The sequence below is a fragment of the Lipophrys pholis genome, assembly GCF_963383615.2.
Source record: "Lipophrys pholis genome assembly, chromosome: 17".
In the NCBI taxonomy this organism is placed as follows: Eukaryota; Metazoa; Chordata; class Actinopteri; order Blenniiformes; family Blenniidae; genus Lipophrys; species Lipophrys pholis.
This window is the reverse complement of record NC_137643.1, coordinates 7048745-7072739: the sequence shown is the minus strand read 5'-3', so window position 1 is coordinate 7072739 and position 23995 is coordinate 7048745. Positions and strand designations below refer to the sequence as shown.

Sequence of the window (23995 nt, the reverse complement as noted above, 5' to 3'; positions counted from 1 at the left end):
ATCTGAAGTTATGTGAATAATACTATTATTACTGTTTAAAATTTGGAAGAAAGTACGTTTGCTGAAATCCTGGATGAGAGTGAGAACATAGTTGTGGTATGTAAGGCACTCAGCAACTGAGCCCAAGTAGTCTAATAATGCTGTTTGCAGGACGTCACACATCAGAAAACACATACAACAGTGTCAGTCCAGAAGATTATATTAGTTTAATATACCTAGATATTGGTAATATACGCAGAAATCCCCCAAACACATTGAAATCACACGGATTTTGGTGCCCATGTGTGCTCTCGTCTATATAACAAATGTGCTCCATTGTAATTTCTATTTGCTGAATCCCACTTGAAGCTGCAGCTTCCCTTCGAAAACCTGTGATGTCAATAATGAGGGGAAATGAGGAAAACGGGTGAGGGTGGAGGGTGCATTTGGTGATAAACGTTAACACAATCCAAGACAAGCAGTGTCCAAAGCTTTGCATCAGAACGAGGTGCAGAAACACTGGCCAGCTGCAGGTCCGCGCGGTGCTTTAACACAAGCTGACAGGCTCCAGCAGCAGCTTAGCAGATAGCCCGCTAGCGCGCTCGTAGCGGCGGCGATCCTGCAGCTGCTCTGCCGGGAGCAGCTCTGCTTCCAGATGAATGGAACACACTGTTTCCACCGTGCAGGTTAGGATTGACACCGGGGTCTGTTCAAGACGCGGTTCAACCGGTGGGGGGGAGGGGAAAGCGTCTCCTGAACGCGACCTAACGACCGAGGCTGCGTCTGCTAGCTGGCCGCGGAGCTCCAGCCAACACAGAAGAGAGGGGTCATTTAGCTAACAAGCTAGCGCTCGCCATTAAACAGCAGCCGCCGCGCGCGTGCTGGTGCTCGGGGTTGACAGCGGGAGCATCCCGGGGATCGCGGGGTCGACGATGTGACTGGAAATTGCGCTCGGGATGTGGATTTTCCTGCAATATCTCTGGGATTTGGGTTGTTTACCTGGACGTGCGATTCCCGACTATCCAAGCTCGTTTTCAGCTGAAAATGCTGCGCTTCCCGTCACGTGACCCGGGATGCCCTATCAGGGGTGACTCACGCTGGGGGAAAAAAATGCACAGAGGATGCCGCCAGCGACACGTACATTGTACTCTATTTACTTGTTTCTGCTGGGGAAAAAACACACATAATCCTCAAATGACAGTTTGCCGGCATGGTGTAGAGCTTCGTTAAATTGGGGCCCTGCAGGATTTAGTCGTTTTTTAAACGTCCGATAGTTAAACATCACCAGCACGCGCGCTGTCAACAATATGAAGCATCAACACGAACAAAACAAACAAAATCAGATATTTACACAGAACTTTTATTGCAAAAAAACACAAAGACGTGACAGGAGTGTTGATAGGTAATCATTTAAAAGCCTGTCATCACAAATCCCTCAATTTTGTATTTAAGGATGCCCAGTAGAGAAATGTAGGGGAAAGAGAACAAACCCAGATGACTGTTTTTAAACATGGTGTCAATGTTTCTGGGTAAATTATAAACCAAAGACATCACATCCGGTTGTTGTTGTTTTTTTTACATTTTATTTAATGTTGATGCCTCCGAGTATTTATGACAAAAGGGTGGTAATAAATGTGAGATTGCATCAGCAGTCTTTTTTAATAGCTTAATAAATCCTGTATTAATTGGGAAATAGTTCGAGTTTTCCTCATTTCTTCTTCTCCTCGTCCTTTTTGCCGTCCGGCTTGTTTCCTGTCTGGGAGGCCAGGGAGCCCATGGCATTGCGGATGGCCTCGTTGTTGGGGTCGACACCAGGCAGGTTCTCCAGGACGCTCTGGAGGAACTCTGGGTCCTGCATCACATCATAGTCGTCTTCCTCCTGTTTGATTATTGCAGAAGACGAAGTCAGTTATGATGGACCAGATCTTTATGATATAGTGTTTGTACAATGTCAGCTTCAATCAATCATTTGTCTGTTCAGTGAAAGTCTGCTCCTCCTTCAAACCTCTTGTTCTCTTGAACTCAACACTATAGATATAAATAAAGCGGTATAGGAGATGGATGGATGGTATGACGACTCACCTTGGCTGATTCTGCAGTGTCCATGGGGGCTCCTGTATCCATTTCACCATACTCTGTTCACAAATAAGAAAACACTAATTTATCAAACACAGCAGAAGCTGTAGGCGACAGTATGAGTTTGAAGAATATTTTGGGGTAACGCACCTCCTCCAGCAAGAGACATCTGCATAGCATAGGCTATCTGCTCCTCCTCTGTCATGCTGCTGAAGTCAGGAAGTACTGCTGCACCACTCTCCGGCTGAGAAACCGACATCTTCAGTAAGGCCTCCTCAGATTCTGACATAAAAAGATAGGGATGCGGGGGGGGGGGGGGGGGGGGGGGGGGGAGATTCAACCTCAATTCACTGTAATCTGTGATGTCACATAACGACCGATCAATCAATCCTTCACTTACCGTCTGCGCTGGGTGTCGGCATGCCAGCCTCGGCAGCAGAGGCAGCGGCGGCTCTGCGGGCCTCCTCCTCCTGCCTCTGTCGCTGCTCCTCCATGGAAACACGCAGGGCCTGCAGAAGAGCACAAAGACGACATTGTGTGTAGCGAAGACTAAAGGAAATCCACAATTTCAGCTAAATTTTTTTAATTTTCGCTGGTAGCTGCCTGAGATTTCACTCAATTTCACCTAATGTAGCAGTGAAGGTCAGTGTAACACAGAGACCCCCCCCCCCCCCCCCCCAAAAAAAGGTTATCTGGCACTTTTCATACATCCATGTGTTTCTTACCAGAGCCAACTCTGGGTCTGCACTGGGGTCCACACCAAACTCAAAGTCGCTGGCTCCAAGACCCATCATGGAGCCTCCTTCACCGGCCAGAATGGGGGAGGACAGCAGGGCGTCGGCAAGACTTGGCCCTGGAGGAACTGTGACCAGGTGGGAGCCTGTTCCCTCCTTCCCATTTAGAGTATTAATAAACGCCGTCAGCTTTTCTGTGTTTGCTTCCTGAATAATCATTTAGAGACAAATGGAAAGAAAATATCTGTTTGAAAACAAGTGAAAAAGATGTGGACATGAAGGTATCACAATCTACAAAAAGAAAACATGAGCTTCTTACCTCCTCTCCAAAGTTGATGATATCCACATTCACTTTCTCCTTTTTCAAGCGCTTTGCCATCTTGACAAGCTGCAAAATGAGTGGATTGGGATGGAAGCACAATGAAAAGGTAAGAAACTATTTCAAGAGCATTAGCCATAATACTAGACTTTACGCTTTTTTTTTTTTTGCCTGATTATATTTCAGTGTAGTTTGTTTTCTTTGTTTCAAGTTCTGTAGGCATGCTTAAAGATTTCAGACATTGAAATAGTGTAAAAAAACAAAACTGTAAACTCACATCTTTCTCGTTATCCTCTACAGGACTCCCAACAAAGGCAATGATCCTCATCTTATGGTTTTTCCCTTGTCTGTGCTTGAGAGCCAGCTACACATGAAAGCAACAAGCAGATTTCAGAAACAAATACTGCTTGAAGAAAAGTCTGAAATCTATATCAGCATTTTTATTTTTTTTAATAGAGTTCAAAACTATTGTTCACACACATGAGCCACTCTGATTCCTGTGCAGAAGCATATCTTCCCTTTGGGCTGAACGGCGTGGAGTTTGGACAGGATGCGGCCGGTGTCTGGTGTCAACGTTGTCAGGACTTCACAGTTACTGTGTGACAAAAGCAGTTTGCACGAGTTTCACCTTCAGCTCCACATGCAAGTGGTAAAAGGTTCATCAATTATCGGCAGCCAGTAGTTACACTGATCCAACTTCTATGGAAATTGTAGCTGAAATACTTTAGTAACATGCAGACCCACAAGCGTCCCCAGTACAATACATGCAAACATTGCATCAAATTTATCAAAACACCCTAAAAGCTTTGTGTGACATCCAATATAGTCCTAAATATAAAAAAAAGCTGTGAAGCAGTTCGACATCTGAATCTGTTTACTGAGGAGACCACTGTGCTTACTTTGCCATAGTGATGAGGCCCACATTGTTTTCTGGGTTGCTTCTTGTTTTAGAGTGACACACGATGTTGACAGCATCCTGCTGAGCCTGTAGCCTGGTCGGTAGAAAGTCTCCATTCCTCATGTACTCACTGTTGTCCACACTGAAGGAGAAAGGACATTAGCACGTCACTTAGCCAAACAGCTAGTCCACGTAAGTTTATAACCGCCACCCTCATGGGCTCGGACAAACTGCTTGAAGTGTGTTTTTTCTTTACAGTTAATTCTATGTGGAAACATTAAAAAAACACATTACACTAAATTCATTGAAGATTCTTTAACCGTTTCTCACTAGCACGCCGTGCTAACTTTAGCATGTTGTGACAGCTGACGAGAGGCCGGTCAAAACAATTATTTCATCCGTGTTGTCAGGTGATAACAAAAAGTGAAAAGACAAAGCAGCTAACGGCGTCACATCTGGACGATGTCGTGTGTGTTACAGGTGAAAAAACACCCGATTTAAGAGGTAAAAGAAAAACAAGTTGGAGCTACAATGACTCAGCCTGCCGAGCCTGCGTTAGCCGGTTAGCCTTTTAACCGCCAAACAGCAGCTCAAGGAGCCGCAATATCTCCTCCCTGTTCCTGTCTGAAAGCGACTTTATCGAGTTAATAACCAACATGTCTTCGGGCGAATTAATAGAATATCAACAACGATAGGAAAACAGAAATTTGAGGACTTCTTACCACACCATCGTACTTTCAAGCCCCATTTTGGAAAGTTCTTGTTGCTCTCTGTCGTAACTCAGCAAGCTCGCAGATAATTGGATGAAGACCGAGTAAACTGAGAGCTGATTGGTCCAATCTGTCCCGTTAGTTTATAGACAGGAGACAATAGAATAAACCAAATAGACAGACCATTTCATTTTTGACTCATATTTTGAATTTGTGAACATAAAGTTACGTCATCAATCTTAATTTTTTTTTTATTATAAACTGTATCTCACCCATAAGTAAATATATTCATAAAATAAATCAAGGTCCTATTTAATCCGAATTAAAAGGAAAACAATTTAATGTCTTTAGACATTACAGTATTTTTCATGTTTCTTGACAGAAGCTTGAAATACACGTGAAACAAAAACAAAAGGAAACTTTTCTTCTTTTTTTTTAATGATTTCGGGTACACATGTGAAAAAAAAACATGACATCCCTAAAAGAGTAAGACAGAGCGAACTTGTATTGTGTGAAAAAGTATTGCTGTGATTCTTGTAAACACTTGTATGTACTTATAAACTACACACAATTCAAAGTCAAGTTCATTTTACAGACAGAAAATACAGAATGATCTGACAGTTGTGATAATACAATCGTCACTTTTTCTTTTTACATTTTCCTTCTGCCAAGGATCCATCACCAATAATAAACACTTATGGAAATATTAGAGCAATACATACAGCAATAAATACTATAATAAATATAGACACAGGTTTGGTTCACAGGTTGCGTGTGTGGATTTGGGAATAAGGCACAATTATTTTGGGGCAGAGGACCTTTGACAATTTAACGCAAAAGCCAGGATAAAACATATTTACCAATCACAAGTGGTAGTTGCAGAATTTGGGTAGCTTTGGAGAAATGGCATTCAATTAATATTATTGCACAGTTTATTCATTAAGCACTTAATTTGTAAACAAAAAAGTATGCATAGTAGAAGCTCATATTAAATTTTCAGTTTGCTTTCTCACAAAAAAAAACCCCTAAATTCTAACATATTTCTGTATTTACAAACTGGTGTCAAAGTGATAACTCCGTAATTTCATGTGTCCAAGTCACAGCATCATGTTAAGAGTGCACACATGGTCTTGAGTGCAAAAATTGAACAGTGTGACTTTATAATAAAAACATACTTTTATAGCTCATACAGGTTCCGGACATAACCCGGTGTCTGTTAATGGGGCATGTCTAGATAATCTAATTTTAAATTTTCAGCCTCACCACATTTATCACTGACGATTGGGTATAAACTTGTTAATTCCATGTTTACTATTACATCTTTGAGTTTGTGCAGAAAGTCTAAGATCAGAAGACAATTGCTCCAATAAATCATCTGCAGAAAACTAAAATTGACGGCAATCAAACATACTTCAGTCCGACTCTGCAGCACTAAAGGTTAAGTTACTGAATAGAAGCAGAAATGAGCCCAGAAAAGTAGTATCTATATTTATAACAAATCAGTCTAAAGAAAAATGTAGCTCTGATGTTTTTCAGCCTGTATAATTTTTAAATTACACATAGCAGCGCAATGAACAATACTTTTAAGACAATGCAGTGCCACCCAAGTCTACAGAATTCCCAGATATTAAGCAACAAAGTCTAAGTTCTTACTAACCCGTTTCGTTTTATAGACCCTCCACTCACCACGTTCAAATAAACTCACTAAGACTAAATAAAGGTGATAAATCTTTTATCTCTCTCTCCTGCAGATTTAAGTGTAAAAAAAACAAAAAAAAACTTGTGTGTTTAGATGTAAAATAGAATGTGGTAAATTCAGAGGTACACACAGAGATTCCCAGTCGCAAAAACACACAAGTCTTAAACTACATGACATTTCCTTTCTTTGTCTGCAGGCACACATCAGCAGGTCTGAGACTGCTCCAACTGCAGCTCTGGACCTGGATGATATCAGTGATGGACTCTTTTTTTAAGAGGTTTTTACATCAATTACATTGTGTGTCATTGGTCAATCGACTCAGCTGCAGTTCCTATAATTGGTCAAATTTCACATAATCAAAGTGGAATAAAAAAAAAAAAAAACACAAGCGGAAATATTCAACAATAACATGAAAAAAGAAATATAAAAATTGGTTCCAGAAAACACATTTTGAAGACTGCTCATAAAATGAACCCAATAAACCAGAATGCATGGACAGAGTCACATTTTAAATATACTCGTTGATCCCCAGGAAAAACTAAAAAATGCAACCTGCATGTCCTTTTTAATGATTATTAACACAAAAATAACTGCAGTGACCGTCTTCCCGGGATGAGGCCCCGGTTGAACCGCTCCTTTATTGCAACCTTCCAATTTTTCCCAATTAAACTAAATTCTAACAGAAAAACAAAGTGATTGTACCAGTTTGTAATAATGTCACATCCCATCCTCCTTTAGTGAGGACGTGGTTTTTAATTTTTCAAGCACGGTATCGCTTGAAAACTTCAACAAGCAGGTTGGTTTAGTGGCACCGCTTCCTACTGCAACAAACCCAAGCTTGTGACTCTCTGAATGCACGATGCAGACGAACTCTCAATCATGCAATATGAGAGAGGCTCAGGGAGCTTAGTTTGTTTGTCGAGCTGTGGGTGAGTATCACATGTTAAAAAAAGACAAAGAAAAGAAAATGAACAAACATTAAAAGTTACAATAAGATTCACAGTTCCTAAAAATAACTCAGCTCCATTAGAACATTTAGTGGGATGAAAACCGAGAGATGAGCTTCTCGTTTAAAAAAAAAAAACAAAAAAAAAAAAACATGCAGCTTGTGAATAATTTCTTATAAAAGAAACGTTTATTTAAAACCGTGTTGCCGGTTCAAATGTGATCATTCCATCATGCTGTAGAATTGGCTCTCTGAGGGAGGGCAGATGCTTCCAGGGAGAGGTTTGCTGCATGATTTGCAGAAAACGGGGACGACAAACAATCCCCCCTGAATAAGGTCTCATGTTGCTTCTTACGACTCAATTAAGGCTGAGCTGACGATAATCTTTGGTCGTGAATCCATACAGGCGCTCCTATGAGATGAATAATAGTGTTCGATAACCACAGCATACAAGTACCTGCAGTCACTAGTGTCAGAACACGGACACACACTCAAATCACAATGAGATCTGGAAACCAAAGTGCAAAAAACTAAAATAAGTCACTTGTCGATAACGTGAGTACTGGTTTTTTTTTTTTTCCTTCTCCGTTTGTTTTGTTTTTTTAATTCTGGTACCTCCGAAGGGGGTTTGTAACATTTCAGCCATCCTCTGAGAATCCTCCGAGTTGGTTTGAGCATCGCTTTCATTCCCACATCTACACCTGTAAACCAGAAAACCAACAGGTGTGGTTAACAGAAAGGAAACGGAGCAGGACAAGAAAATACTGGTGGGAAAAAAGAAATTTTAAATTTACAGATTATTGACTTGCATTAGAAACAATATCTTCGAGTGTGATTCCTTCCTCCACACCAATACTGTCTTCAAGACTCCCAACTTGAGTTCTGGAAGCAGAAGGGGAGATCCAGTCAACTGGCAGTTATTGCAAAATAAATTAAATGCAGACAGAACGGGACACTAACAGGATGAATCCAGATTGCAGATGGAGGCAACCTGAGCAGAAATTTGTACACAGACCAAATTTGAAAGTTTCTATTGGCATACATTTGATTGAGAGTTTGTATGTTCTCCAATTGCCTCCATGAGTTTGTTACTTTAAACAGAGTTTGAGTGATTTGCCTGCATCTAACAAACAAGGTTATTGGGTTTTCTTTAAACTTCTGCACTCGAGTGAATAAAAAGACTCCTGGAATAATCCTGCATTTTAATGTCACTGTAACTACTTAGAAATAATGACTGAAATATGTTTGTTTCACTTCTTTGGAAAACATCTTGAAAATTGGACTGGAATACTGTCGAGGTGTCAGGTTGGTATTAATGAACTCCAACAGGATTGATGACCTTCTCTTTGTTACCTCTTGGGGGTGCTGTTCCCCTTCTCTCTGGTTGCCATGTTGTTTAAGGCCGTTTCCAAGATCCTGGAGGTATCTAGAGTACGTGGCAGGGGCTGACTTGTGGGAGCAAATCCAGGGTTTCCGACAGAGGAAGCCGAGAAGAAGATGGTGGCCTCGGAGCTGCTGCTGCTGCCAGCAGTGTTGCTGGGCGGGAAGGACTTTGGGAGGATGTCAGGACGACCTGACTGCAGGGCTGAGAGGGAGGAGGAGAGGAAACACTCTTAATACTTTGTTGTGGAGGAAACACTTCACATGCTGATACATGTAGGAGGACTGAGGGTTTACAGATTTCAGTAAACACGAGACGCTTCCCACGAGACGGCAGAAGCTTCTCGACGCTCACCGCAGTCAACGTCTGCGTCCTCTCTGGTGTCATAGCTGAGCTGATATTGAAGCGAAGGCTGTTGGCTGTTGGTGCTGGTTTGGGTTGACAGAGCGGGTCCAGAGCCAGCGGCTCGTCTCATTGGTCCCTGTGTGACAGCGCGGCGCTTCTTCGACGGGGACGACTTCACTAAAAACAAGACGCACGCCGTTCTCAAGAGTTCAACGCGCTCAAATGACATTATGCATTTATTCAGATATCAAACAGGATCTCCACACTTACATGAAACCTTCCTAAAGACTGTGTTGCACATGAACTTCTGAAAGCGATCTGCATAGAAACTTGGTCGGTGTACAGACACCGTGTCCTTGAAGGAGAGAAAAGATTAGAAGTTACAGTCTTCAGTCACTTCTCAAGTTTATATGATCCAGTGATGGCTGGAGGTCAGCATACATTCCAATTTATAGCTTAAAAGTTTCTCGAAGCGGGACACCATTCTCACTGGACTGCAAAATGTTGCATAAACCCTTTTGTAAAATCCTGTGTAATACGTTTTGTACTGAGACACAGCATATTGTGTTATTTGCAAAAAGTCCCCAGACTATGACTCTTTGGACAGAGTTTTGAAAACGGCAGTAGTTTTGTGGCCTCGGTGTTTTTCCATCACATGTTTTGATATCAAATGTGTGACTCTGGTGCCGCGTTTGTTATCATCAGAATTGTAAAGCGGAATAATGTTTAATCTTACACAAGCAAGACCAATATTGATGTGTAGCAGTTATTACACGTCATTTCACTATTGCCAGTTTGTAAGAAAAGGAAAAATATGAGAGAAGTGACCAAATATGGCTACTTGCTTTGAAAATAGTTAATAAAAGGTGACAAACATGGTTATTCAAATAGATGAGACATCTTGTGTTAGAAAAAGTTAAGCTCTTTTAATACCGGTTAAAAATCACTTCATGTTCTGTATTATCCGTCATTGTGTTTGGTTGCGTTACAACCTGCAAGTTGTACTTTGTGTTGTGGTGTCGTAACGGCTCTTACAAAATGGGTTCTGATCTCAATGGGACTTCCTGGTAACAGATTTTCAAAAAACAAAAACAAAAAAGAGGAAGAGGTCACTTACTCCATCATGAACCAGAGCTTTCCAGGAGTGTTCAAGTTTCTTTACAAGTCTGAAAGGGCACAAAGATCAAAGTTGGAGTTTCACAAAACGCGCGTGTTACACAACTTTGAATGAAACGTTCAATAAAATGATTCACGCTGAAGTTCTCATCGAATAGTCCAACCCTTCGTTTTCTCTATCCGTTATAACTTTGACAGGCTCTTAATGTTCCCATGTGCACAGTCGGGAATCCACGAGGGAGTAAACATGCAGTAGATGGAAAAGTCGCCGTCACCTGTAGGACTGCAGGATGTCGATGATGCCGATGTAAACCAGCAGCCTCTCGTTTCTTGAGTTCCGTGCCGGAATTCCTCCCGTTCTGCAAAAGAAAAAAATGTAAATAAAACTTTACTGTGGACAGAGGAGCTTGTACGGGTGATGCTGCTCGCAGGGTGAGTCAGTCACTCACTTATCCTCCGTGTCCAGTGATCCCATGCCCCCTGCCTCTGCCTGAATGGCCTCGATAGCCGTGCTGTACAGTGACTTTTGGCCTTGAGGCCTCCTCTGGTCAGCCGCGGCGGCGGCGGCTGCAGCCTCCTCGCCAACCTGCTCTCGACAGGCCTGATCCACATTGTGAACGCCCACCAAAAGGCTATAATCCATAATCTTGAAACTCTGCAACAGCTGAGAGAAGATCAAGGAGCAGAAGTCAAGTATGAGGAGAGCCTTAATCGTAAATGAAACCCAAAACATTTATGTTTAGAATATCCATATTTTGCAGTTCTCACCAAACAGTCTCTTTGAATGGTCTTGCAAACAGCATTGTATTTGTCCCCATCCAGTATGAGCCCATCGGACATGTCCTGCATGAAATCTAGATCTTTGTATGTGGGTACGGCCTTCTCCCTCTCCTTCGCCGAGGCCCGTCGCTTGTAGGTGGAGCCCTTCAGGTCAAATTTGAGGTGCATTCGTACAGAGCTCGGTAGCAGATTGTTCATGACTGCAATGCGGATATTTTTACCGCCTGCCTGCACGCAGTAAAGTCCGTAAAACTTTGGTAGTAAGGTCCGTTTGTTCTGGTTCAGGTTCTGAGGGAGAACGGGGAAGATGAAAATCAGTCATCAGGAAGTGAAATAAGTTGAAATTAAATAATAATGATAAACAAACGTCAGTGATAAAGATGCCAGGAGGAATAAATGTGGATCTAATGCAGAGTTGTGCAAAACAGCAGCATATGTGCCTTGTGAAAGGGGAAGTTGTCTTAAAAATCAGGGTGATTTGATACTCGGTATATTAGTTCTAGTACGAGCACCAGTACACACATTAAGCAGCAAAACAGGCCAACTATGGCATGATTTTCTATTAGGCCACTTCTAGATGCGTAACCGATTATCCATGGAGATGTTCAAGATGATGATGATGATGATGATTCAGGACCGGCAAGATTCTCTCAGCTCCGTCATGTGTGACAGTCCTTTCTGCATCTCGTCCACGGACGCGTTCATGTCTCACCATGAAGTAACCGGGCAGCAGTTTCTGTAGAAATTCGGCCTCTTTGTGCTGCACGGTCTTGATGATGTACTCGTCATCGCTGGAGACGTAGAACAAGGATCCACTGGCCCCGGAGTTTGACAGCTCGATCAGCGACTCGTGACACAGCGAATACTGGAAATCCATCACAGCACCGTGGCGTAGAAAAGAAAAGAAAAAGATTCAGAGGGTTAAACACACTGAAATCTGACACAACACAGTGATTCACACTTCCCTAGTTTTTGTCTTTTCGGTTACTCAATCTTTCTTCTTTGAATTCACATCCCTTTCCCTTCCTTCATAGACGAGAATTTTGCACACTTTGTAAATAAAACGGATGCTGAATGGAGGAGTGTACCATGTAGTCATCAGGCCGGATGCCAAACATCTCTCTGAAGTAGCGAAAGGCGATGGGGGCGTATGTTTTGAACCTGAAGTCTCCGTAGTGGTGGGCCGGTGTCAGGTTACTGCCCTCGCTGTCGGAAAAACACAGGAGACACACCGGATTACGTTTAACGCCAGAGAGGTTTGGTACATCGGAGCAGAATCCATGCAAGATATACTTTTACAGACAATTACACTTTATATATCTATACAACATAATCCGACTTATCGATTTAGAAACTCACCACGGGAAGAAGATGCTCTCCACCACCTCAAAGTCCTGCAGCAGCACATCTCTCTCAGGTTTTTGACTTAAGCTGCCCACCGTGTGCGTGATGCCCAGCTGAATAGCACCTTTCAGCGCCGACGATGTTGTCTGGAAGGAAGGGAGACTTTGTATGCATCAAGACACAAACGCAGTTTGGAAGTCACAATTGTCAAGCGTGACTTATTGAGACCGAATTTTAGTCCCTCGCATGAGTTTTTTTTCTGTCTGCGCATGTGTGTGTGTGTGTGTGTGTGTGTGTTTGCCCTGGAATAAACTTGCTTCTCACAACTAGTGAATTTAACAATGGATCATCGAAGTGAAAAATGTGTTTCAGGACATGATGATTGTGTCCTTACTTTTTTGTAGGTGGTCTCCCCCGTGTGATCGATTCCACGGTGGCCAATAGTTTTTTTCATGGCCGGAGTCATGGTGAGAACTGGACCCTGTGGCAAAGGGAAGAAAGTGCAGTGTAAGAATTTGCTGCAACGTGTTACAAACAGGAAGGATGAGACGTGTCAGCAGAAAATTGGAAAATCACAAACTGTTAAAAAAAAAAAAAAAAAAAAAAAAAGAGCAATGCATGTTTCCTAAATGTCACACCGCTTGATTACACATCTCCGGGATTCCTCACCTCGGCAGAACCATTTTTTCGAGTCCCAGTCGAATCTGGAGCGACAAAACAAAAAAAGTTACAAAACACACAAGAAAAAGAAGCGAATAGCTTGATCACACAAAAGCTTTTATTTAGTATTTTTTTATTAAGCACATGATGCATTACTATCACAGCACACTTTCCTCACACTGAAAACAGAGAGTGCAGCCGAGCTTCGACACAAGCATGCAGACGCACCTCGTTCATTACCTCTGAGAGAAGAAAGCCTCCTCCACAAGTGACTCTGCAGGTCTTTGCGTGTAATGGGAGGAATTAGATAAGTATGCTATTAAAGTGAGTTCACATGAGGCCGATGAAAGTCATGTTGCCAGGAGTCCAAAGTCAACACTGAACAGTTTTTTTTATCTTTTGGGAAATAAAGTGCAGAGATCGAAACAACTGTTGTCTTCTAGTCTGTTTGGTTTCATCAAGCGAGATGTTGTCCCAGAAGAGATTTTCTCGTGATGAATCCAGTTTTCTAGAGTCTCAAGCTTTAGAACATAAGAAAGGACATCATGGATTGTTTGACACTATTATACACACTTTTTTTGTTATGATTTAAAAAAGTTGACAAAAAGGAAAAGAGACTAGAAAATTCCAGAGGTAATTTTGTGTGCCTGCCTCTCATTGCCGACTTCCTTTACCGTCAGAGCTCTACTCCTGTTTGTCAGCTGCAGCGTCTCCATGGCAACAGACTGATCTCCTTTCAGCTCTTCCATCTGCTTTGTATGCAAAATTTTTCGGTGAGCCCAATTGCAAAAAACTCATAGCAATCTATTCCCAAACTTTCTGCACATTTTGCTGTGCTTTTTGTGTCCGTGCTCCCAACGGTGCGAGACTAAATACATGCCAAATAAAACGGCGGAAAAAATTGAATAATAAGAAAGAAACGTCTGCCTCGGATCGTAATTTTTGCTCCTCGCCTCGTAAAGAGTGGAAATGCTTGTGAAGAACATGAACAGTTTCTTTTTACAATTTCATTTGATTCTGAGTTTATGTTTAATTAATAAATATTCTGAAAAAGTTACTTTTCAAAATAATAAAACAGGACAGATAGCTGTAGTTCCAATACGTTCTTTGCTGATATAATAGTGTATGGTTCAATGACTTCTATACGTATGGTCTTGCTCTTTCAGAGCCTGGGTGGAGCTGATGTGTTAAAAAAGTGCGAGTTCAATTCCTATCAGCTGTATCGAGGTACCAAGAAGTCCTGAGACCATGATTTATTTAGTTGTATTATTAGTTTCGGCTTCAGATCCTCTCATAATTGAAATTAAAACACATTATGGCCACAATAAGGATGTGAAATCATCTGGAGGCTGAAGGATGATCAATTTCCAGCATCTTCACGAAGTTAGACACAGCTCAACAGAAGAACAAATGACCGCCTCAAATGTTACGAAAACACCCAGAGCGATCTGGCCACAATGCTCCAATTAAACGAGCTCTGCATCAGGTGCACTAGTATTCAGACTTACTGAATTTCAAGAGTATAAACGTTTTCCGTTCAGTCACAGCGACTGAAATGTGTGAACTGTATGTTACAAAAGACTAGTATAGATAAACTAGGTTAAAAATGCAGTCACTCAGTCGATGCAGAGAAAAAAAAATACAAACGGTCTTGATTTCAAGGTGGAGAGTCTAATGGAGTATAAAATTAATACATAAAGACTTTGTTAAATGCAGCTGTAAAGACATGATTAGAAAATCTGAGTGCTAAAATGTATAAAAGACGATGAAAACTAATCCCTGAACCAGAATAAGCCACGAAACTGGGACACTCATGTAAATACAGTGTTTGCACTTTGTAACATTTAAATAGATAAATGAGCTTAAGTGTGTTCCCACACGCTTCGTTTAGTGTTTGGTAATCTTGCCTTGTGGCAGGAATATGGTGGAAGTCCCAGCTTCCAGAACGTCTGCTGTGGCCCCTAAAAGGAAAGCTGCAGCAATGTGAGCTCGGATCGAGACCCTAACTTGAATCTATTGTTAAAACACAAGACTGAAACTCACTTTAGTTCATGAGCTCGTTTTTCTAAGAACCAAAAAACTATATTTTCCTCTTTTTTTAAGCACACTGGCATTCTGACAAAGTCTACATTTAACAAGGTGTGTTTCTACAAATTCATCGGATTATTCTTGTCAAAAATAAATGCAATTTGAACATTTTTCTTCTACTTTTAATTCCCCAGTGCAAAACACAGTGACATCTTCAATAACTGTGTAAACCACGACTAAAACCACAACTCCACTTAAGGAAGAACCTTTGAATTTTGTTGTAACGAGAAAGGTATTAATAAGAGATTTGATGTTTTCTTTGTCAAAGACGAATTGTTGGATTCCTAATTTTTTTGTCTGGTTCAAGTTTTAAAAAAATGAGTACTTCTATTGAAGGCTTGAGTTTTGCTCGATAAGAATAATCTCTTGATTAAAAAAAGCAGTTTTTAAGGGGGTCTTATTTCTTTTAAACACAATTTTTATGAGCGACTGTTGCTCTGCGTCACTTTTTCTTGCCCAGTCTTTGTCTGGAAATCATTCTTAATTTTGAGCTCAGTAAACAACAGTATTTTCTTATTAACCATCCTTTTTGGGGGGTGAAACACCAATTATATGAGGTGACAACATGAAAAATGGGACCCTTCTAGATGTAAACCAGCCAATAATAACAGTAATTCTCATTTGATTGAAGCTTTCCGAGGGACACCCTGAGTCAAGCAGAGCTAAAGGGCCACATATGTTTGGGGAAAAATTGGTGCATATAATGAACATTGAGTTACTCACTGGCAGCCTGGTGTCCCTGCAGCCCCGGAGGTTCCTCTGCAGCTGTGGCCATTCAGAACCCGGACACTGAAGCTCCTGTCCGGCGTGAAGCTGTCAGAGCGTGCCGGTTCGGGCAGGTGGAGGAAGAGGAGGATCTCTGGGAGAAAACACACGGGATGACTTCATAACACAGGTATTAGCAGCAGCCACGTTGACTGGAGCTCTCCGCCCCCAGAGAACCCCCTCCGGGCTGCCCTCCGGGCTCCACCCGGTCTCTAACGCTCAGTTCGTCCTAGTTCAAGCCGCTTTAAGGAGTTCCTACCGTTAGCCAAACTGAAGCTAAAGTGCTAACTCAACTTTTCCCACTTCCAGCAGGAGAGTCGAGTTAAAAGAAACAACAACAACAAAAAACCCGCAAAACAAAAGTTTACTCACCGGAAAACCTCGTGAGGGGACTTAGTGGGCCCACAGAGAAGATGACAGTTGATGTTTTCTCTCGTAAAAGTGTTGTTTTACTGAGAGAAAACAAATAAGCAGGGAAGCGATGCGGAAGCGGTAGTTATCAGCCGGAGAGACCGGAAAGCAGCTGCTGGATTTCACAATAAAACACACCGTGTCATAATAAAAAAAAAAACAGGCATGGGGGGGATGCTGCAAATTATCCTGAAGCATGGGTATATCACTGAAAAAATATCCAAAATATGATTCAGTTCCAGCAATATGAGTATTTCTATTTCATTACTTCCCCTCAAGGTGATTTAATTTAATTGAACCAATCGAAACTTTCACAAAATAATTTATGGATTACACCCATATGGTTTATCAGACTGGAAAAGATTCTGTTCTCAGCTGCTGGCTTATCCAATAAATTCAAGATATTTACTTTTGCCAACGAAAGTTGGGGTGGAAGATTATGTTTTGGTCTGCGTGTATTTATTGGTTTGTACGGTTGCATTTTTCCAACTTTTCCTAACAAACTATTAGCCTGATCATATATCAGGGATCATTTGTCATCGTCCGAGGACCAATCGATTAGAAAATGAATGTGAGTGTGTGACTTCCTCTCTGGGTTTGTTCAGGATGCACCTCTCCTTTGCCCATAGTCATTTGGGTTTGGCTCCAGCGCCTTGCAACCCTGTGTTGGATGAAGTATTAAAGATCAATGAATGGTTAGTAATGACACAGTGAAAACAGTAAAGCATATTAGGAGGAAGAATAGCTCCCCTCAATGTTAAGTCACAATAATTGCACTAACATTAAAGCAGCATTTAATTGTTTTTATTTATTCTTCACATGAAGATGCATATTAGGTCTCACCAGTCCCAGTTTATATTTCACCATTACATAAATACACATAAATAAATAAAATACATCATTCTCAGGCTTAAGAATGACAAACAGATTCAAATTATTCCTCAACTTCTCTGACTTTAGCTTGAGTTATACAGATAAGTGTACTCTTAAATCTGAATCTGGTTTCGGTTAGGAATTAAATATGTAGTTTTAAAAAAAACTGAGAAGAAAAAACAACAATACATTTCTAATAAAAATCCATGCATGAAAAAAAACAAGGTGTTGAGAACTCTTGTCTCAAGTTTTTCAAGTTTCACTTGCAATCTTAATGTACTTTATAAAGACATCTTCTACTTGCATGATAGTGGACATTTGTGGAATCAGCCAAGAAGCTTTTATCACTTTCTTTACAATCACAAGCGTGATGATTAGAAATTATTTCCAGTTTTTATCTAATCAGATCTTCAGTTAATGCCCCCAGTGTACACAAGTTTTGGCTCAATAACCAAACTCTCCTTATCTCCTCTGGCACACTTACACTGACCGACAGCTCCCTCAACTGAAATGAGACATTTTAAACAAAACACATTTTCCTACAACGCCAACAGAAATGGTGTAAATTCGTGAATCCACTCACAAATTCCAAAAACCCCACTTGACACGTGTTTTTAGAATATACACACTGTTCAAAATATTTACACAGGGATGTGCAAATGTTCACAGAGTCAACAGTACATTCTGTACTATAATCCTATAAATAAAAATAAAACCCAATGCAAATAATTGTACTGACAAGTTCAGGTTGTGCAATTCGGAAATGTTTTCACATCGTAAGAGCTGTAATCTTTATGTGTGACAGTGAAATATGTGATATTGAAGGCAAATGTGTATTTTAGCCAAAAGTGTCACCAAAAAGAAACTTTCTCACACATTCCGATTCCCGTCACAAATTTACTGTAAAAAAAAAAAAAAGTATTTTTTTTTTTTTAATCTACCACTGATAGTGAATGAATTTCCACCAGAATGCAGTAATTCTAAAAGCCAAATATATTGGAAAGCTTATAGGCGTGTTCATGTTTAGCAGCCAAATGTTACCTTCTTTAAACCCCCGTCAAAATAAAACTTCAATTTTGACACTGATCACGTTCAGCTGCTCTTTCTTTCTGTATATATCAAAGGTTACTTGAAGAAATCCGTGAATAATGAGGAAAAGTGTTTTGTGTTTTTTTTGGAAGTAAATCTTTTCTTAGAAATGAAAGGTTTAGAGTTTGTTTACAGTGTTTGCCAACTGAATTGTCTTGTTTCACGTAAAGAAACCTCAGTCTATATGAGCCATTTATCCCAGGTGATAAACTTGATAAAGAATTGAGACAAACTTAAAAAACACAGGATCCTTTCAGTTGTGTCTTTATTTCAATTACAAACGATGCAAAAGGTCAAAACAATGTAATCCAAGCTGAATACATTTAATGGGAGTTATAACAGTGAGCATTTTAACTGTATTTTAAACCTCGCAGTGAACACTTCTGTTGTCCTCGTGCAGCAAAACAATAAACCAAACCAGTGTGTTCTGTATTTTTCTGAAAACCTGTGACAAAGAGAAGACAGACAAAGAGGAAAAACTTCAAAGACGTATTATCCCGAAGATTTCACAGATAGATGTTTGCTTTTCCTCTCTGCTCATATATATATATATATATATATATGTCTGTGTTTGTTCTTCTAGCAGATGCTGGAGTTGAAGTAAAATAATCCGTCCTGCACGGCGACTGCTGTGGCGGTGTAGCCCGGTTTGGCGATGTAGTCTGGGTTGATGGGATTCTGGTTGAAGCAGCTCCACCGAGTGTCGCCCTTGTCCTCACAGCACTGGTACACCAGCGTCATGGTGGAGTATTCGCCAATGCAGAACATCGACAAGGCTTGTCTCCACTGTACAAACAAACGACACGACAGATTTAGTCGTTGCAGCTAATTGTTCCACAATTTTTTCCATTTTAATGTCTTAATTTAAAATCTTACAAATCAATTTCTATTTATTATAATGGAATTATGTTGTGTATGTTGATTTGATTAATATCACTTCAAAAGTAATCAATAAAGCTAATAAAGACTACGAATCTATACCAAGACAATCACAACCACCTTTTCATCTGAAATATGATTAATTACCTTTATGACACTATATAATCATAAACTGTAGATTGGAAGGGAACTGGATGCTTTATTTAACATTTCGCACGCTGCACAAGGTTAGAGAAGAACTACCTTTGCTTCAAACGGACTGCAAAAGTAGTTGGACTGCATCCATAGTTTCTAATGAACCTTTCTGTTGGAGTCACAGCACAGAGCTGTGACTTCCTCTCTCAAACACTCACAGCTTGCTGGACACAGCAGAGGATCTTGCTGCTGTCTTGTGCTGGGACTCCACTGCAGCAGAAGTCAAACCAGGACTCCATGAGGTTGACGGCGGTCCCACGGCGGCGGAAGTGACTGGCACCCGCTCGCGGGAAGAAGTTGTTTGGGTATCTGGGACGACCTTGACCCTGGTGACAAACGGCGAACAGGCTCTGGGCGGTGGGATAGGCGGGCGGGAAGGGGACGTCCGGCTCGTTGAGAGAGTACGGCTTGGTCTCTGTGATGGAAATCAGACGTTAAACCAAACCTTAGTGCTGCAGGCTGAAAGTGAGAAAGACCAAAGTGTTGCTGGAGAATGTGAAAGAAGTTACCTCCGAGATCTACACTGTGAAGACTCATCAAAAAAATCATCCAAAACCCTGTCAGGCTTACAGCTGAAGTCATGGCTGTGTGCATATGTGTGTGTGTGTGTGTGTGTGTGAGCTCTGAAAAGGAAGACTGTTGTGAAAGGATGCTCCCAACCAGCTTATATGGGCGAAGAGGAGGAGGAGGAGGAGGAGGGTGGGGGCAGTGTGGGAGAAAAATACTTGAAAGTGCATGCATGTGTGTGTGTGTGTGTGTGTGTGTGTGTGTGTGTGTGTGTGTGTGTGTGTGTGTGTGTGTGTGTGTGTGTTGTGTTGAGTTGAGAGGAGGAAAGATACTGTTGACAGTTGTCAAGATAAGCACAACATGACGTGTTCAAGATCGGCTAAAAAAAAAACATGTTGGTGCTGCTTTAAATTTGAAAAGAACATTTTGACTTTCGTTTGGAGGAGAATCAGGAGGCTGAATGTAATGGAGCCACTTTTATTTTGTTGGCTTCTATTTGCGAAAAATCTGAAAACTATAAAAAAAAAAAAAAAAAAAGCAATAGTCGCTTGATAATATCTATGTTAGTTTCATGAATTTTAATCATCAAGTTGTGCTGTTTTTGTTCCACAGATTAAATGAACCTGAAAGTGGCAAATAGACACAAAACCATTCGAGGTAATGGAACTTTTATCACAATAAAAATTTTACACATGAACCTAAACTTTACTGCAGTAAATATGAATATATCTCAATACGCAGTTTGAATTCTACAATGACATTCAGTTCAGTATTTCATATTTTATTTCACACTTGACCATGTTTTTTTCTTGCTATGAATATTTCTAATACCATCTTTGCTCTTTCTGGATTGTTTTACAGCCTTTTTTTCAATACCACACGTTTGAGTTTTCCATAAAGTTTTTGCTCAAAGTATCCACAAAAACTGGACTTACCTCTTTAATATCTTTTTTTCTCATAAAATGCCTTCAATCTCAACTTTTGATAGACAGATGGGGGGGCAAGGTTCACTCATCAGGTTTCAACAGGATGTAATAACCATGAAACCTCCCTTAGCTTATCTCTGCTGACTCTTTATCAGAACCTTTCTCATTTGTTTCCCAAAACTGCACAGCCATTACGGAAAATAAAATAAAAAAAACCCTTTCATCCCCGTTTCCACTGATGGGATGAGTGTGAGTTTCTTATCAAAGTGATTCAGACGGGCCAAAAACGCTGGAAATGTTGTTTTCATGTTTGCTTCAAGGTGAAGTCAGACAGACATGAGAGGAGGAAGGATTTCCTGTGAAGAAGTCATTTTCTTTACTGTTTTTGAGTCCCTGAAAACCAAAACAACATCCGTTAGTCCTGCTCTCTGCATGGTGCGGTTAAGAAAGTTGTCGGCAGCTATTACTAATAAAACAAAACACTTCTTTGTTCAAAACATTTGTATACTTTAAATCATGACTTGTGGATATTTGATTGGTCTGTTTTGTCTTGTGATTTTAGACATGATTTGTATCGACATGTGCGTGTGCTTTTCTCTCAAACTCTTTCTGCAGCCGTCATGTTGTGTATTATTGTTGTATTAGTATGAATACTTTCCCTCTACATCTTTTGAACTTGTTGGACAAATCATCGAGTTTGACAGCAAGTGAAGGAGTCGGCTTAAAAGATCCTTTGAACATTTAGGAAAACATTTACGTCACAATTATCTCTGTTGAAGTTTTAATCGTTCAGCTCATTTTCCCAAAACAAATCTTCTTTGTGTTATTGGTTGTTTTTTTTTTTTTAAATCTGTGATCCAAACCACTCCTGACAGTTTCAACAACATTTCAATTGAGGGGAGGTTACATAATGCAGGACAAAAACAGCCTTATTTGGGACGTTCAAAACAGACAAATGTCCTCCCTCCCATTTTCAGAGCTCCCCTCCGAAGCCCCTTCTCTAGAAATGTTTGCACACAGCTTCTTCACAGCTGAAGATGAGCAGCAGTGTTACGCCTCAGCCGAGCAGCTTTCTGGGACTCAACATAAATGCCCCCCGTCAACGGTCCAAGCAGCGACACCAAAATAGTTTCTCTGTGAAAAAGTGATCATTTATTTACTCTTAGTGACAAAGTAACTAATCAGGGGTGAATGTATAAATCAAGTAGGGAGTGAGCTCTATCAAAAAAATAAATAAAAATAAATTACTCTATTCTCTCACAGGCCCAACTTACCTAACAAACAAAAGAGTAAAATAAACACAAAGTCTTGCCTCCGCCGTGTTTGATTTGAAGATTTGAAACACACTGCTCTCTCTATGCCGGTTGAGACGCGCTGAAGGACTGAAATTAAGTCAGACCGACCTTGATGTGCTGGACACATATTCCCCATTATTTCACCTCTGCTAGTTTGAGAAAAAGGATTAAAAAAATTAATAAGCTTGCAAATACGGTCATTTGGAATATTTTATGTACTGCTGCCAGGACACACTTGTAAAAGAGATTGTTAATCTCAATGTGGTTCTCCGGACTAAATAAAGACTAATAAATGAATAATATAGATAATTATTAGAAGTGACACAAACATGGTTATTTAAATGGATAAAACATGCCATGTTTTCTAATTATTTAAAAGAAATTACATTTTCAAAATAGGAAAAAAAAATTTTTTTGTAGATCTAAATACTTAAACATTCAATCAGATGATAAACTTTCAATTAAACTGTAGTGCTAAAATTCTAAAATTACTTGTAGGTGTGAAGGCCTGTGCTGTTATTTTTTTTTCTGTGACGGATTACTGACCTGTGAAGGGTATGACTGCTGATATCAGATCATTGATTGTTGAGGGGACCACCAAGCAGTATATAATATGGATGTAGTCATAATAAACTACTAAAGATGCTGCCGTCCTCCATTCATTAAATGATCTAAAGCAGGAGTGTCAAACATACTGCTTGTGGCCCAAACTGAGAAGAGAGATGATGAGTGAGAAGTGCTGTGCGAAAATAAACAAAGCATCGAGTGCAATTCAGAATTTGGCCGCTGGAGGTCGCACAAATTCAAATAAGAGGCAACACAAACTGAACGTCAGATTCTAAGTGCTGCAGAGATCCTGACAATCAAGAAACACGAGGTCGAAGTCTGAAGAGAAATACTGTGGCACGATGGTTTTTATAGGAAATGCATTGAACGGGAGCATTTTCAAGATATGCAAGATGCAGAAACTATTGCATGTCCCTACTTTTCACAAATTGAGCTGGATATTGAGCTTCCTCCTATGTCATTAGGAAAATAATAATCAAACTATGCTCGACCTACAGAGAAATAACAGTCTCAACCAAGTACTTATATTGTTTGATGATATTTTGTCAAAATCTAATTCAATATCAACTGGATTCTTTTTGTGGACAATAAGTGAGACCATTTGTTCCGTAAGTCGGATTATATTTATCTGTGAATGATAATTATCATGACATGTCGATTTCAATGGGGGATTTAGGTGATTTTACAGTTATTTCCCAAGTTTAGATGTTGAACATTGTATAGCCTCAGTTTCTCTAATGTCTTGGCATCTTTTCAGCTGTTTTTTTGAGGGGGTGTGGATCCACTTAAACCAAACAAAGCAATACATGATGTTGCCATGTGATTATGGAAAAGACTTGAGTATTTCAATTGTTTGAATTAAAACTGAATTAGAATGCTTAGAAATATGGACAAACTAATAGCTAAGATGTATTTCTAGACTTTGTCCACCTCTAATTGGACAACAGACCTCATCTTCTCAACTTGGGCCCTTTTCTGCAATGGAACACTGAACTGTTCCAGACTACTTTGGTTGGACGAGAAATCAAACCAGCCATCTCCTATGTGCAAATGCCCAGCGAGTGGTAATGATGCCCAACAGAGGTCACTCAGAGTGGGTGACCGGACACCGGGCACGTGGCACAGCAGACGAGACAGCACCCGCTGCCAGTAACACACCCAGTCTGAGCGAGGAGAAAACCTCCACACGTGTATAGCATTTGGTGGAGAAAGATCGATATCTCCCAGAAAGTCACACTGTGATCATATTTCACATGCTGAAAAAAACAAACAAACCCTGGAGCTGACTTGAGTCTTTTTTGCTGGCAGGAAAATTTCAAGTACAAGACTGTGGGTTTCCATAAGCATCACGGCCACATACTTTTTTTTATTGTGTGCCATGAAGAAAACAGACAAATATTTTGGGTGAAATTG

At 40.5% G+C, this 23995-nt stretch overlaps 3 protein-coding genes across 6 annotated transcripts; all 3 read right to left on the bottom strand.

Annotated features, from left to right (window-relative positions):
* Window positions 1-1318: 1318 nt before the first annotated feature.
* Window positions 1319-4791, bottom strand: psmd4a (proteasome 26S subunit ubiquitin receptor, non-ATPase 4a). The gene is made up of 10 exons (XM_080484579.1): window positions 4729-4791; window positions 4008-4148; window positions 3589-3703; window positions 3386-3472; window positions 3109-3177; window positions 2781-2996; window positions 2456-2564; window positions 2206-2337; window positions 2062-2114; window positions 1319-1858 (listed from the first exon to the last, which is right to left on the bottom strand). The coding sequence occupies exons 1-10, from the start codon at window positions 4752-4754 to the stop codon at window positions 1688-1690; spliced, it is 1119 nt and encodes a 372-aa protein (XP_080340705.1). The 5' UTR covers window positions 4755-4791; the 3' UTR covers window positions 1319-1687.
* Window positions 4792-7528: 2737 nt separating this feature from the next.
* On the bottom strand, window positions 7529-16354 carry pip5k1aa (phosphatidylinositol-4-phosphate 5-kinase, type I, alpha, a). Of its 4 annotated transcripts, XM_080484569.1 has the most exons (17): window positions 16213-16354; window positions 15799-15934; window positions 13228-13269; window positions 12997-13031; window positions 12722-12808; window positions 12343-12473; window positions 12072-12189; window positions 11696-11848; window positions 10972-11271; window positions 10653-10867; window positions 10479-10562; window positions 10205-10253; window positions 9358-9442; window positions 9097-9264; window positions 8715-8946; window positions 8171-8243; window positions 7529-8062 (listed from the first exon to the last, which is right to left on the bottom strand). In XM_080484569.1, the coding sequence occupies exons 2-17, from the start codon at window positions 15848-15850 to the stop codon at window positions 8057-8059; spliced, it is 1830 nt and encodes a 609-aa protein (XP_080340695.1). In that variant the 5' UTR covers window positions 15851-15934; window positions 16213-16354; the 3' UTR covers window positions 7529-8056. The 4 variants fall into 4 exon arrangements, with proteins under 4 accessions (XP_080340695.1, XP_080340697.1, XP_080340696.1 ...); XM_080484571.1 differs by lacking the exon at window positions 13228-13269 and having other exon boundaries at window positions 16213-16323; XM_080484570.1 differs by lacking the exon at window positions 13228-13269 and having other exon boundaries at window positions 7954-8062; window positions 8156-8243; window positions 16213-16314.
* Window positions 16355-18462: 2108 nt separating this feature from the next.
* ecm1a (extracellular matrix protein 1a) lies at window positions 18463-19922 on the bottom strand. Its single transcript, XM_080484586.1, has 3 exons — window positions 19797-19922; window positions 19446-19702; window positions 18463-18999 (listed from the first exon to the last, which is right to left on the bottom strand). Exons 1-3 carry the CDS (start codon window positions 19879-19881, stop codon window positions 18793-18795), a joined length of 549 nt encoding a protein of 182 aa, XP_080340712.1. The 5' UTR covers window positions 19882-19922; the 3' UTR covers window positions 18463-18792.
* Between the last annotated feature and the right edge of the window lie 4073 nt (window positions 19923-23995).

What these genes read in the sequence shown, in the direction of transcription:
- psmd4a (XM_080484579.1), bottom strand. Translation starts at nt 4,754, where the DNA reads ATGGGGCTTGAAAGTACGATGGTGTG. An exon ending in CTTGAAAGTACGATGGTGTG is followed by an intron (nt 4,149 to 4,728) that starts GTAAGAAGTCCT and finishes TTTCTCCTTCAG; the next exon opens with TGTGGACAACAGTGAGTACA. An exon ending in GGCCTCATCACTATGGCAAA is followed by an intron (nt 3,704 to 4,007) that starts GTAAGCACAGTG and finishes TTTGTCACACAG; the next exon opens with TAACTGTGAAGTCCTGACAA.
- pip5k1aa (XM_080484569.1), bottom strand. Translation starts at nt 15,850, where the DNA reads ATGGCCACAGCTGCAGAGGAACCTCCGGGGCTGCAGGGACACCAGGCT. An exon ending in GCAGGGACACCAGGCTGCCA is followed by an intron (nt 13,270 to 15,798) that starts GTGAGTAACTCA and finishes TTACACGCAAAG; the next exon opens with ACCTGCAGAGTCACTTGTGG. An exon ending in GGGAGACCACCTACAAAAAA is followed by an intron (nt 12,474 to 12,721) that starts GTAAGGACACAA and finishes CCTTCCTTCCAG; the next exon opens with ACAACATCGTCGGCGCTGAA.
- ecm1a (XM_080484586.1), bottom strand. Translation starts at nt 19,881, where the DNA reads ATGCACACAGCCATGACTTCAGCTGTAAGCCTGACAGGGTTTTGGATG. An exon ending in TCACAGTGTAGATCTCGGAG is followed by an intron (nt 19,703 to 19,796) that starts GTAACTTCTTTC and finishes TTTCCATCACAG; the next exon opens with AGACCAAGCCGTACTCTCTC. An exon ending in TCTGCTGTGTCCAGCAAGCT is followed by an intron (nt 19,000 to 19,445) that starts GTGAGTGTTTGA and finishes TTGTTTGTACAG; the next exon opens with TGGAGACAAGCCTTGTCGAT.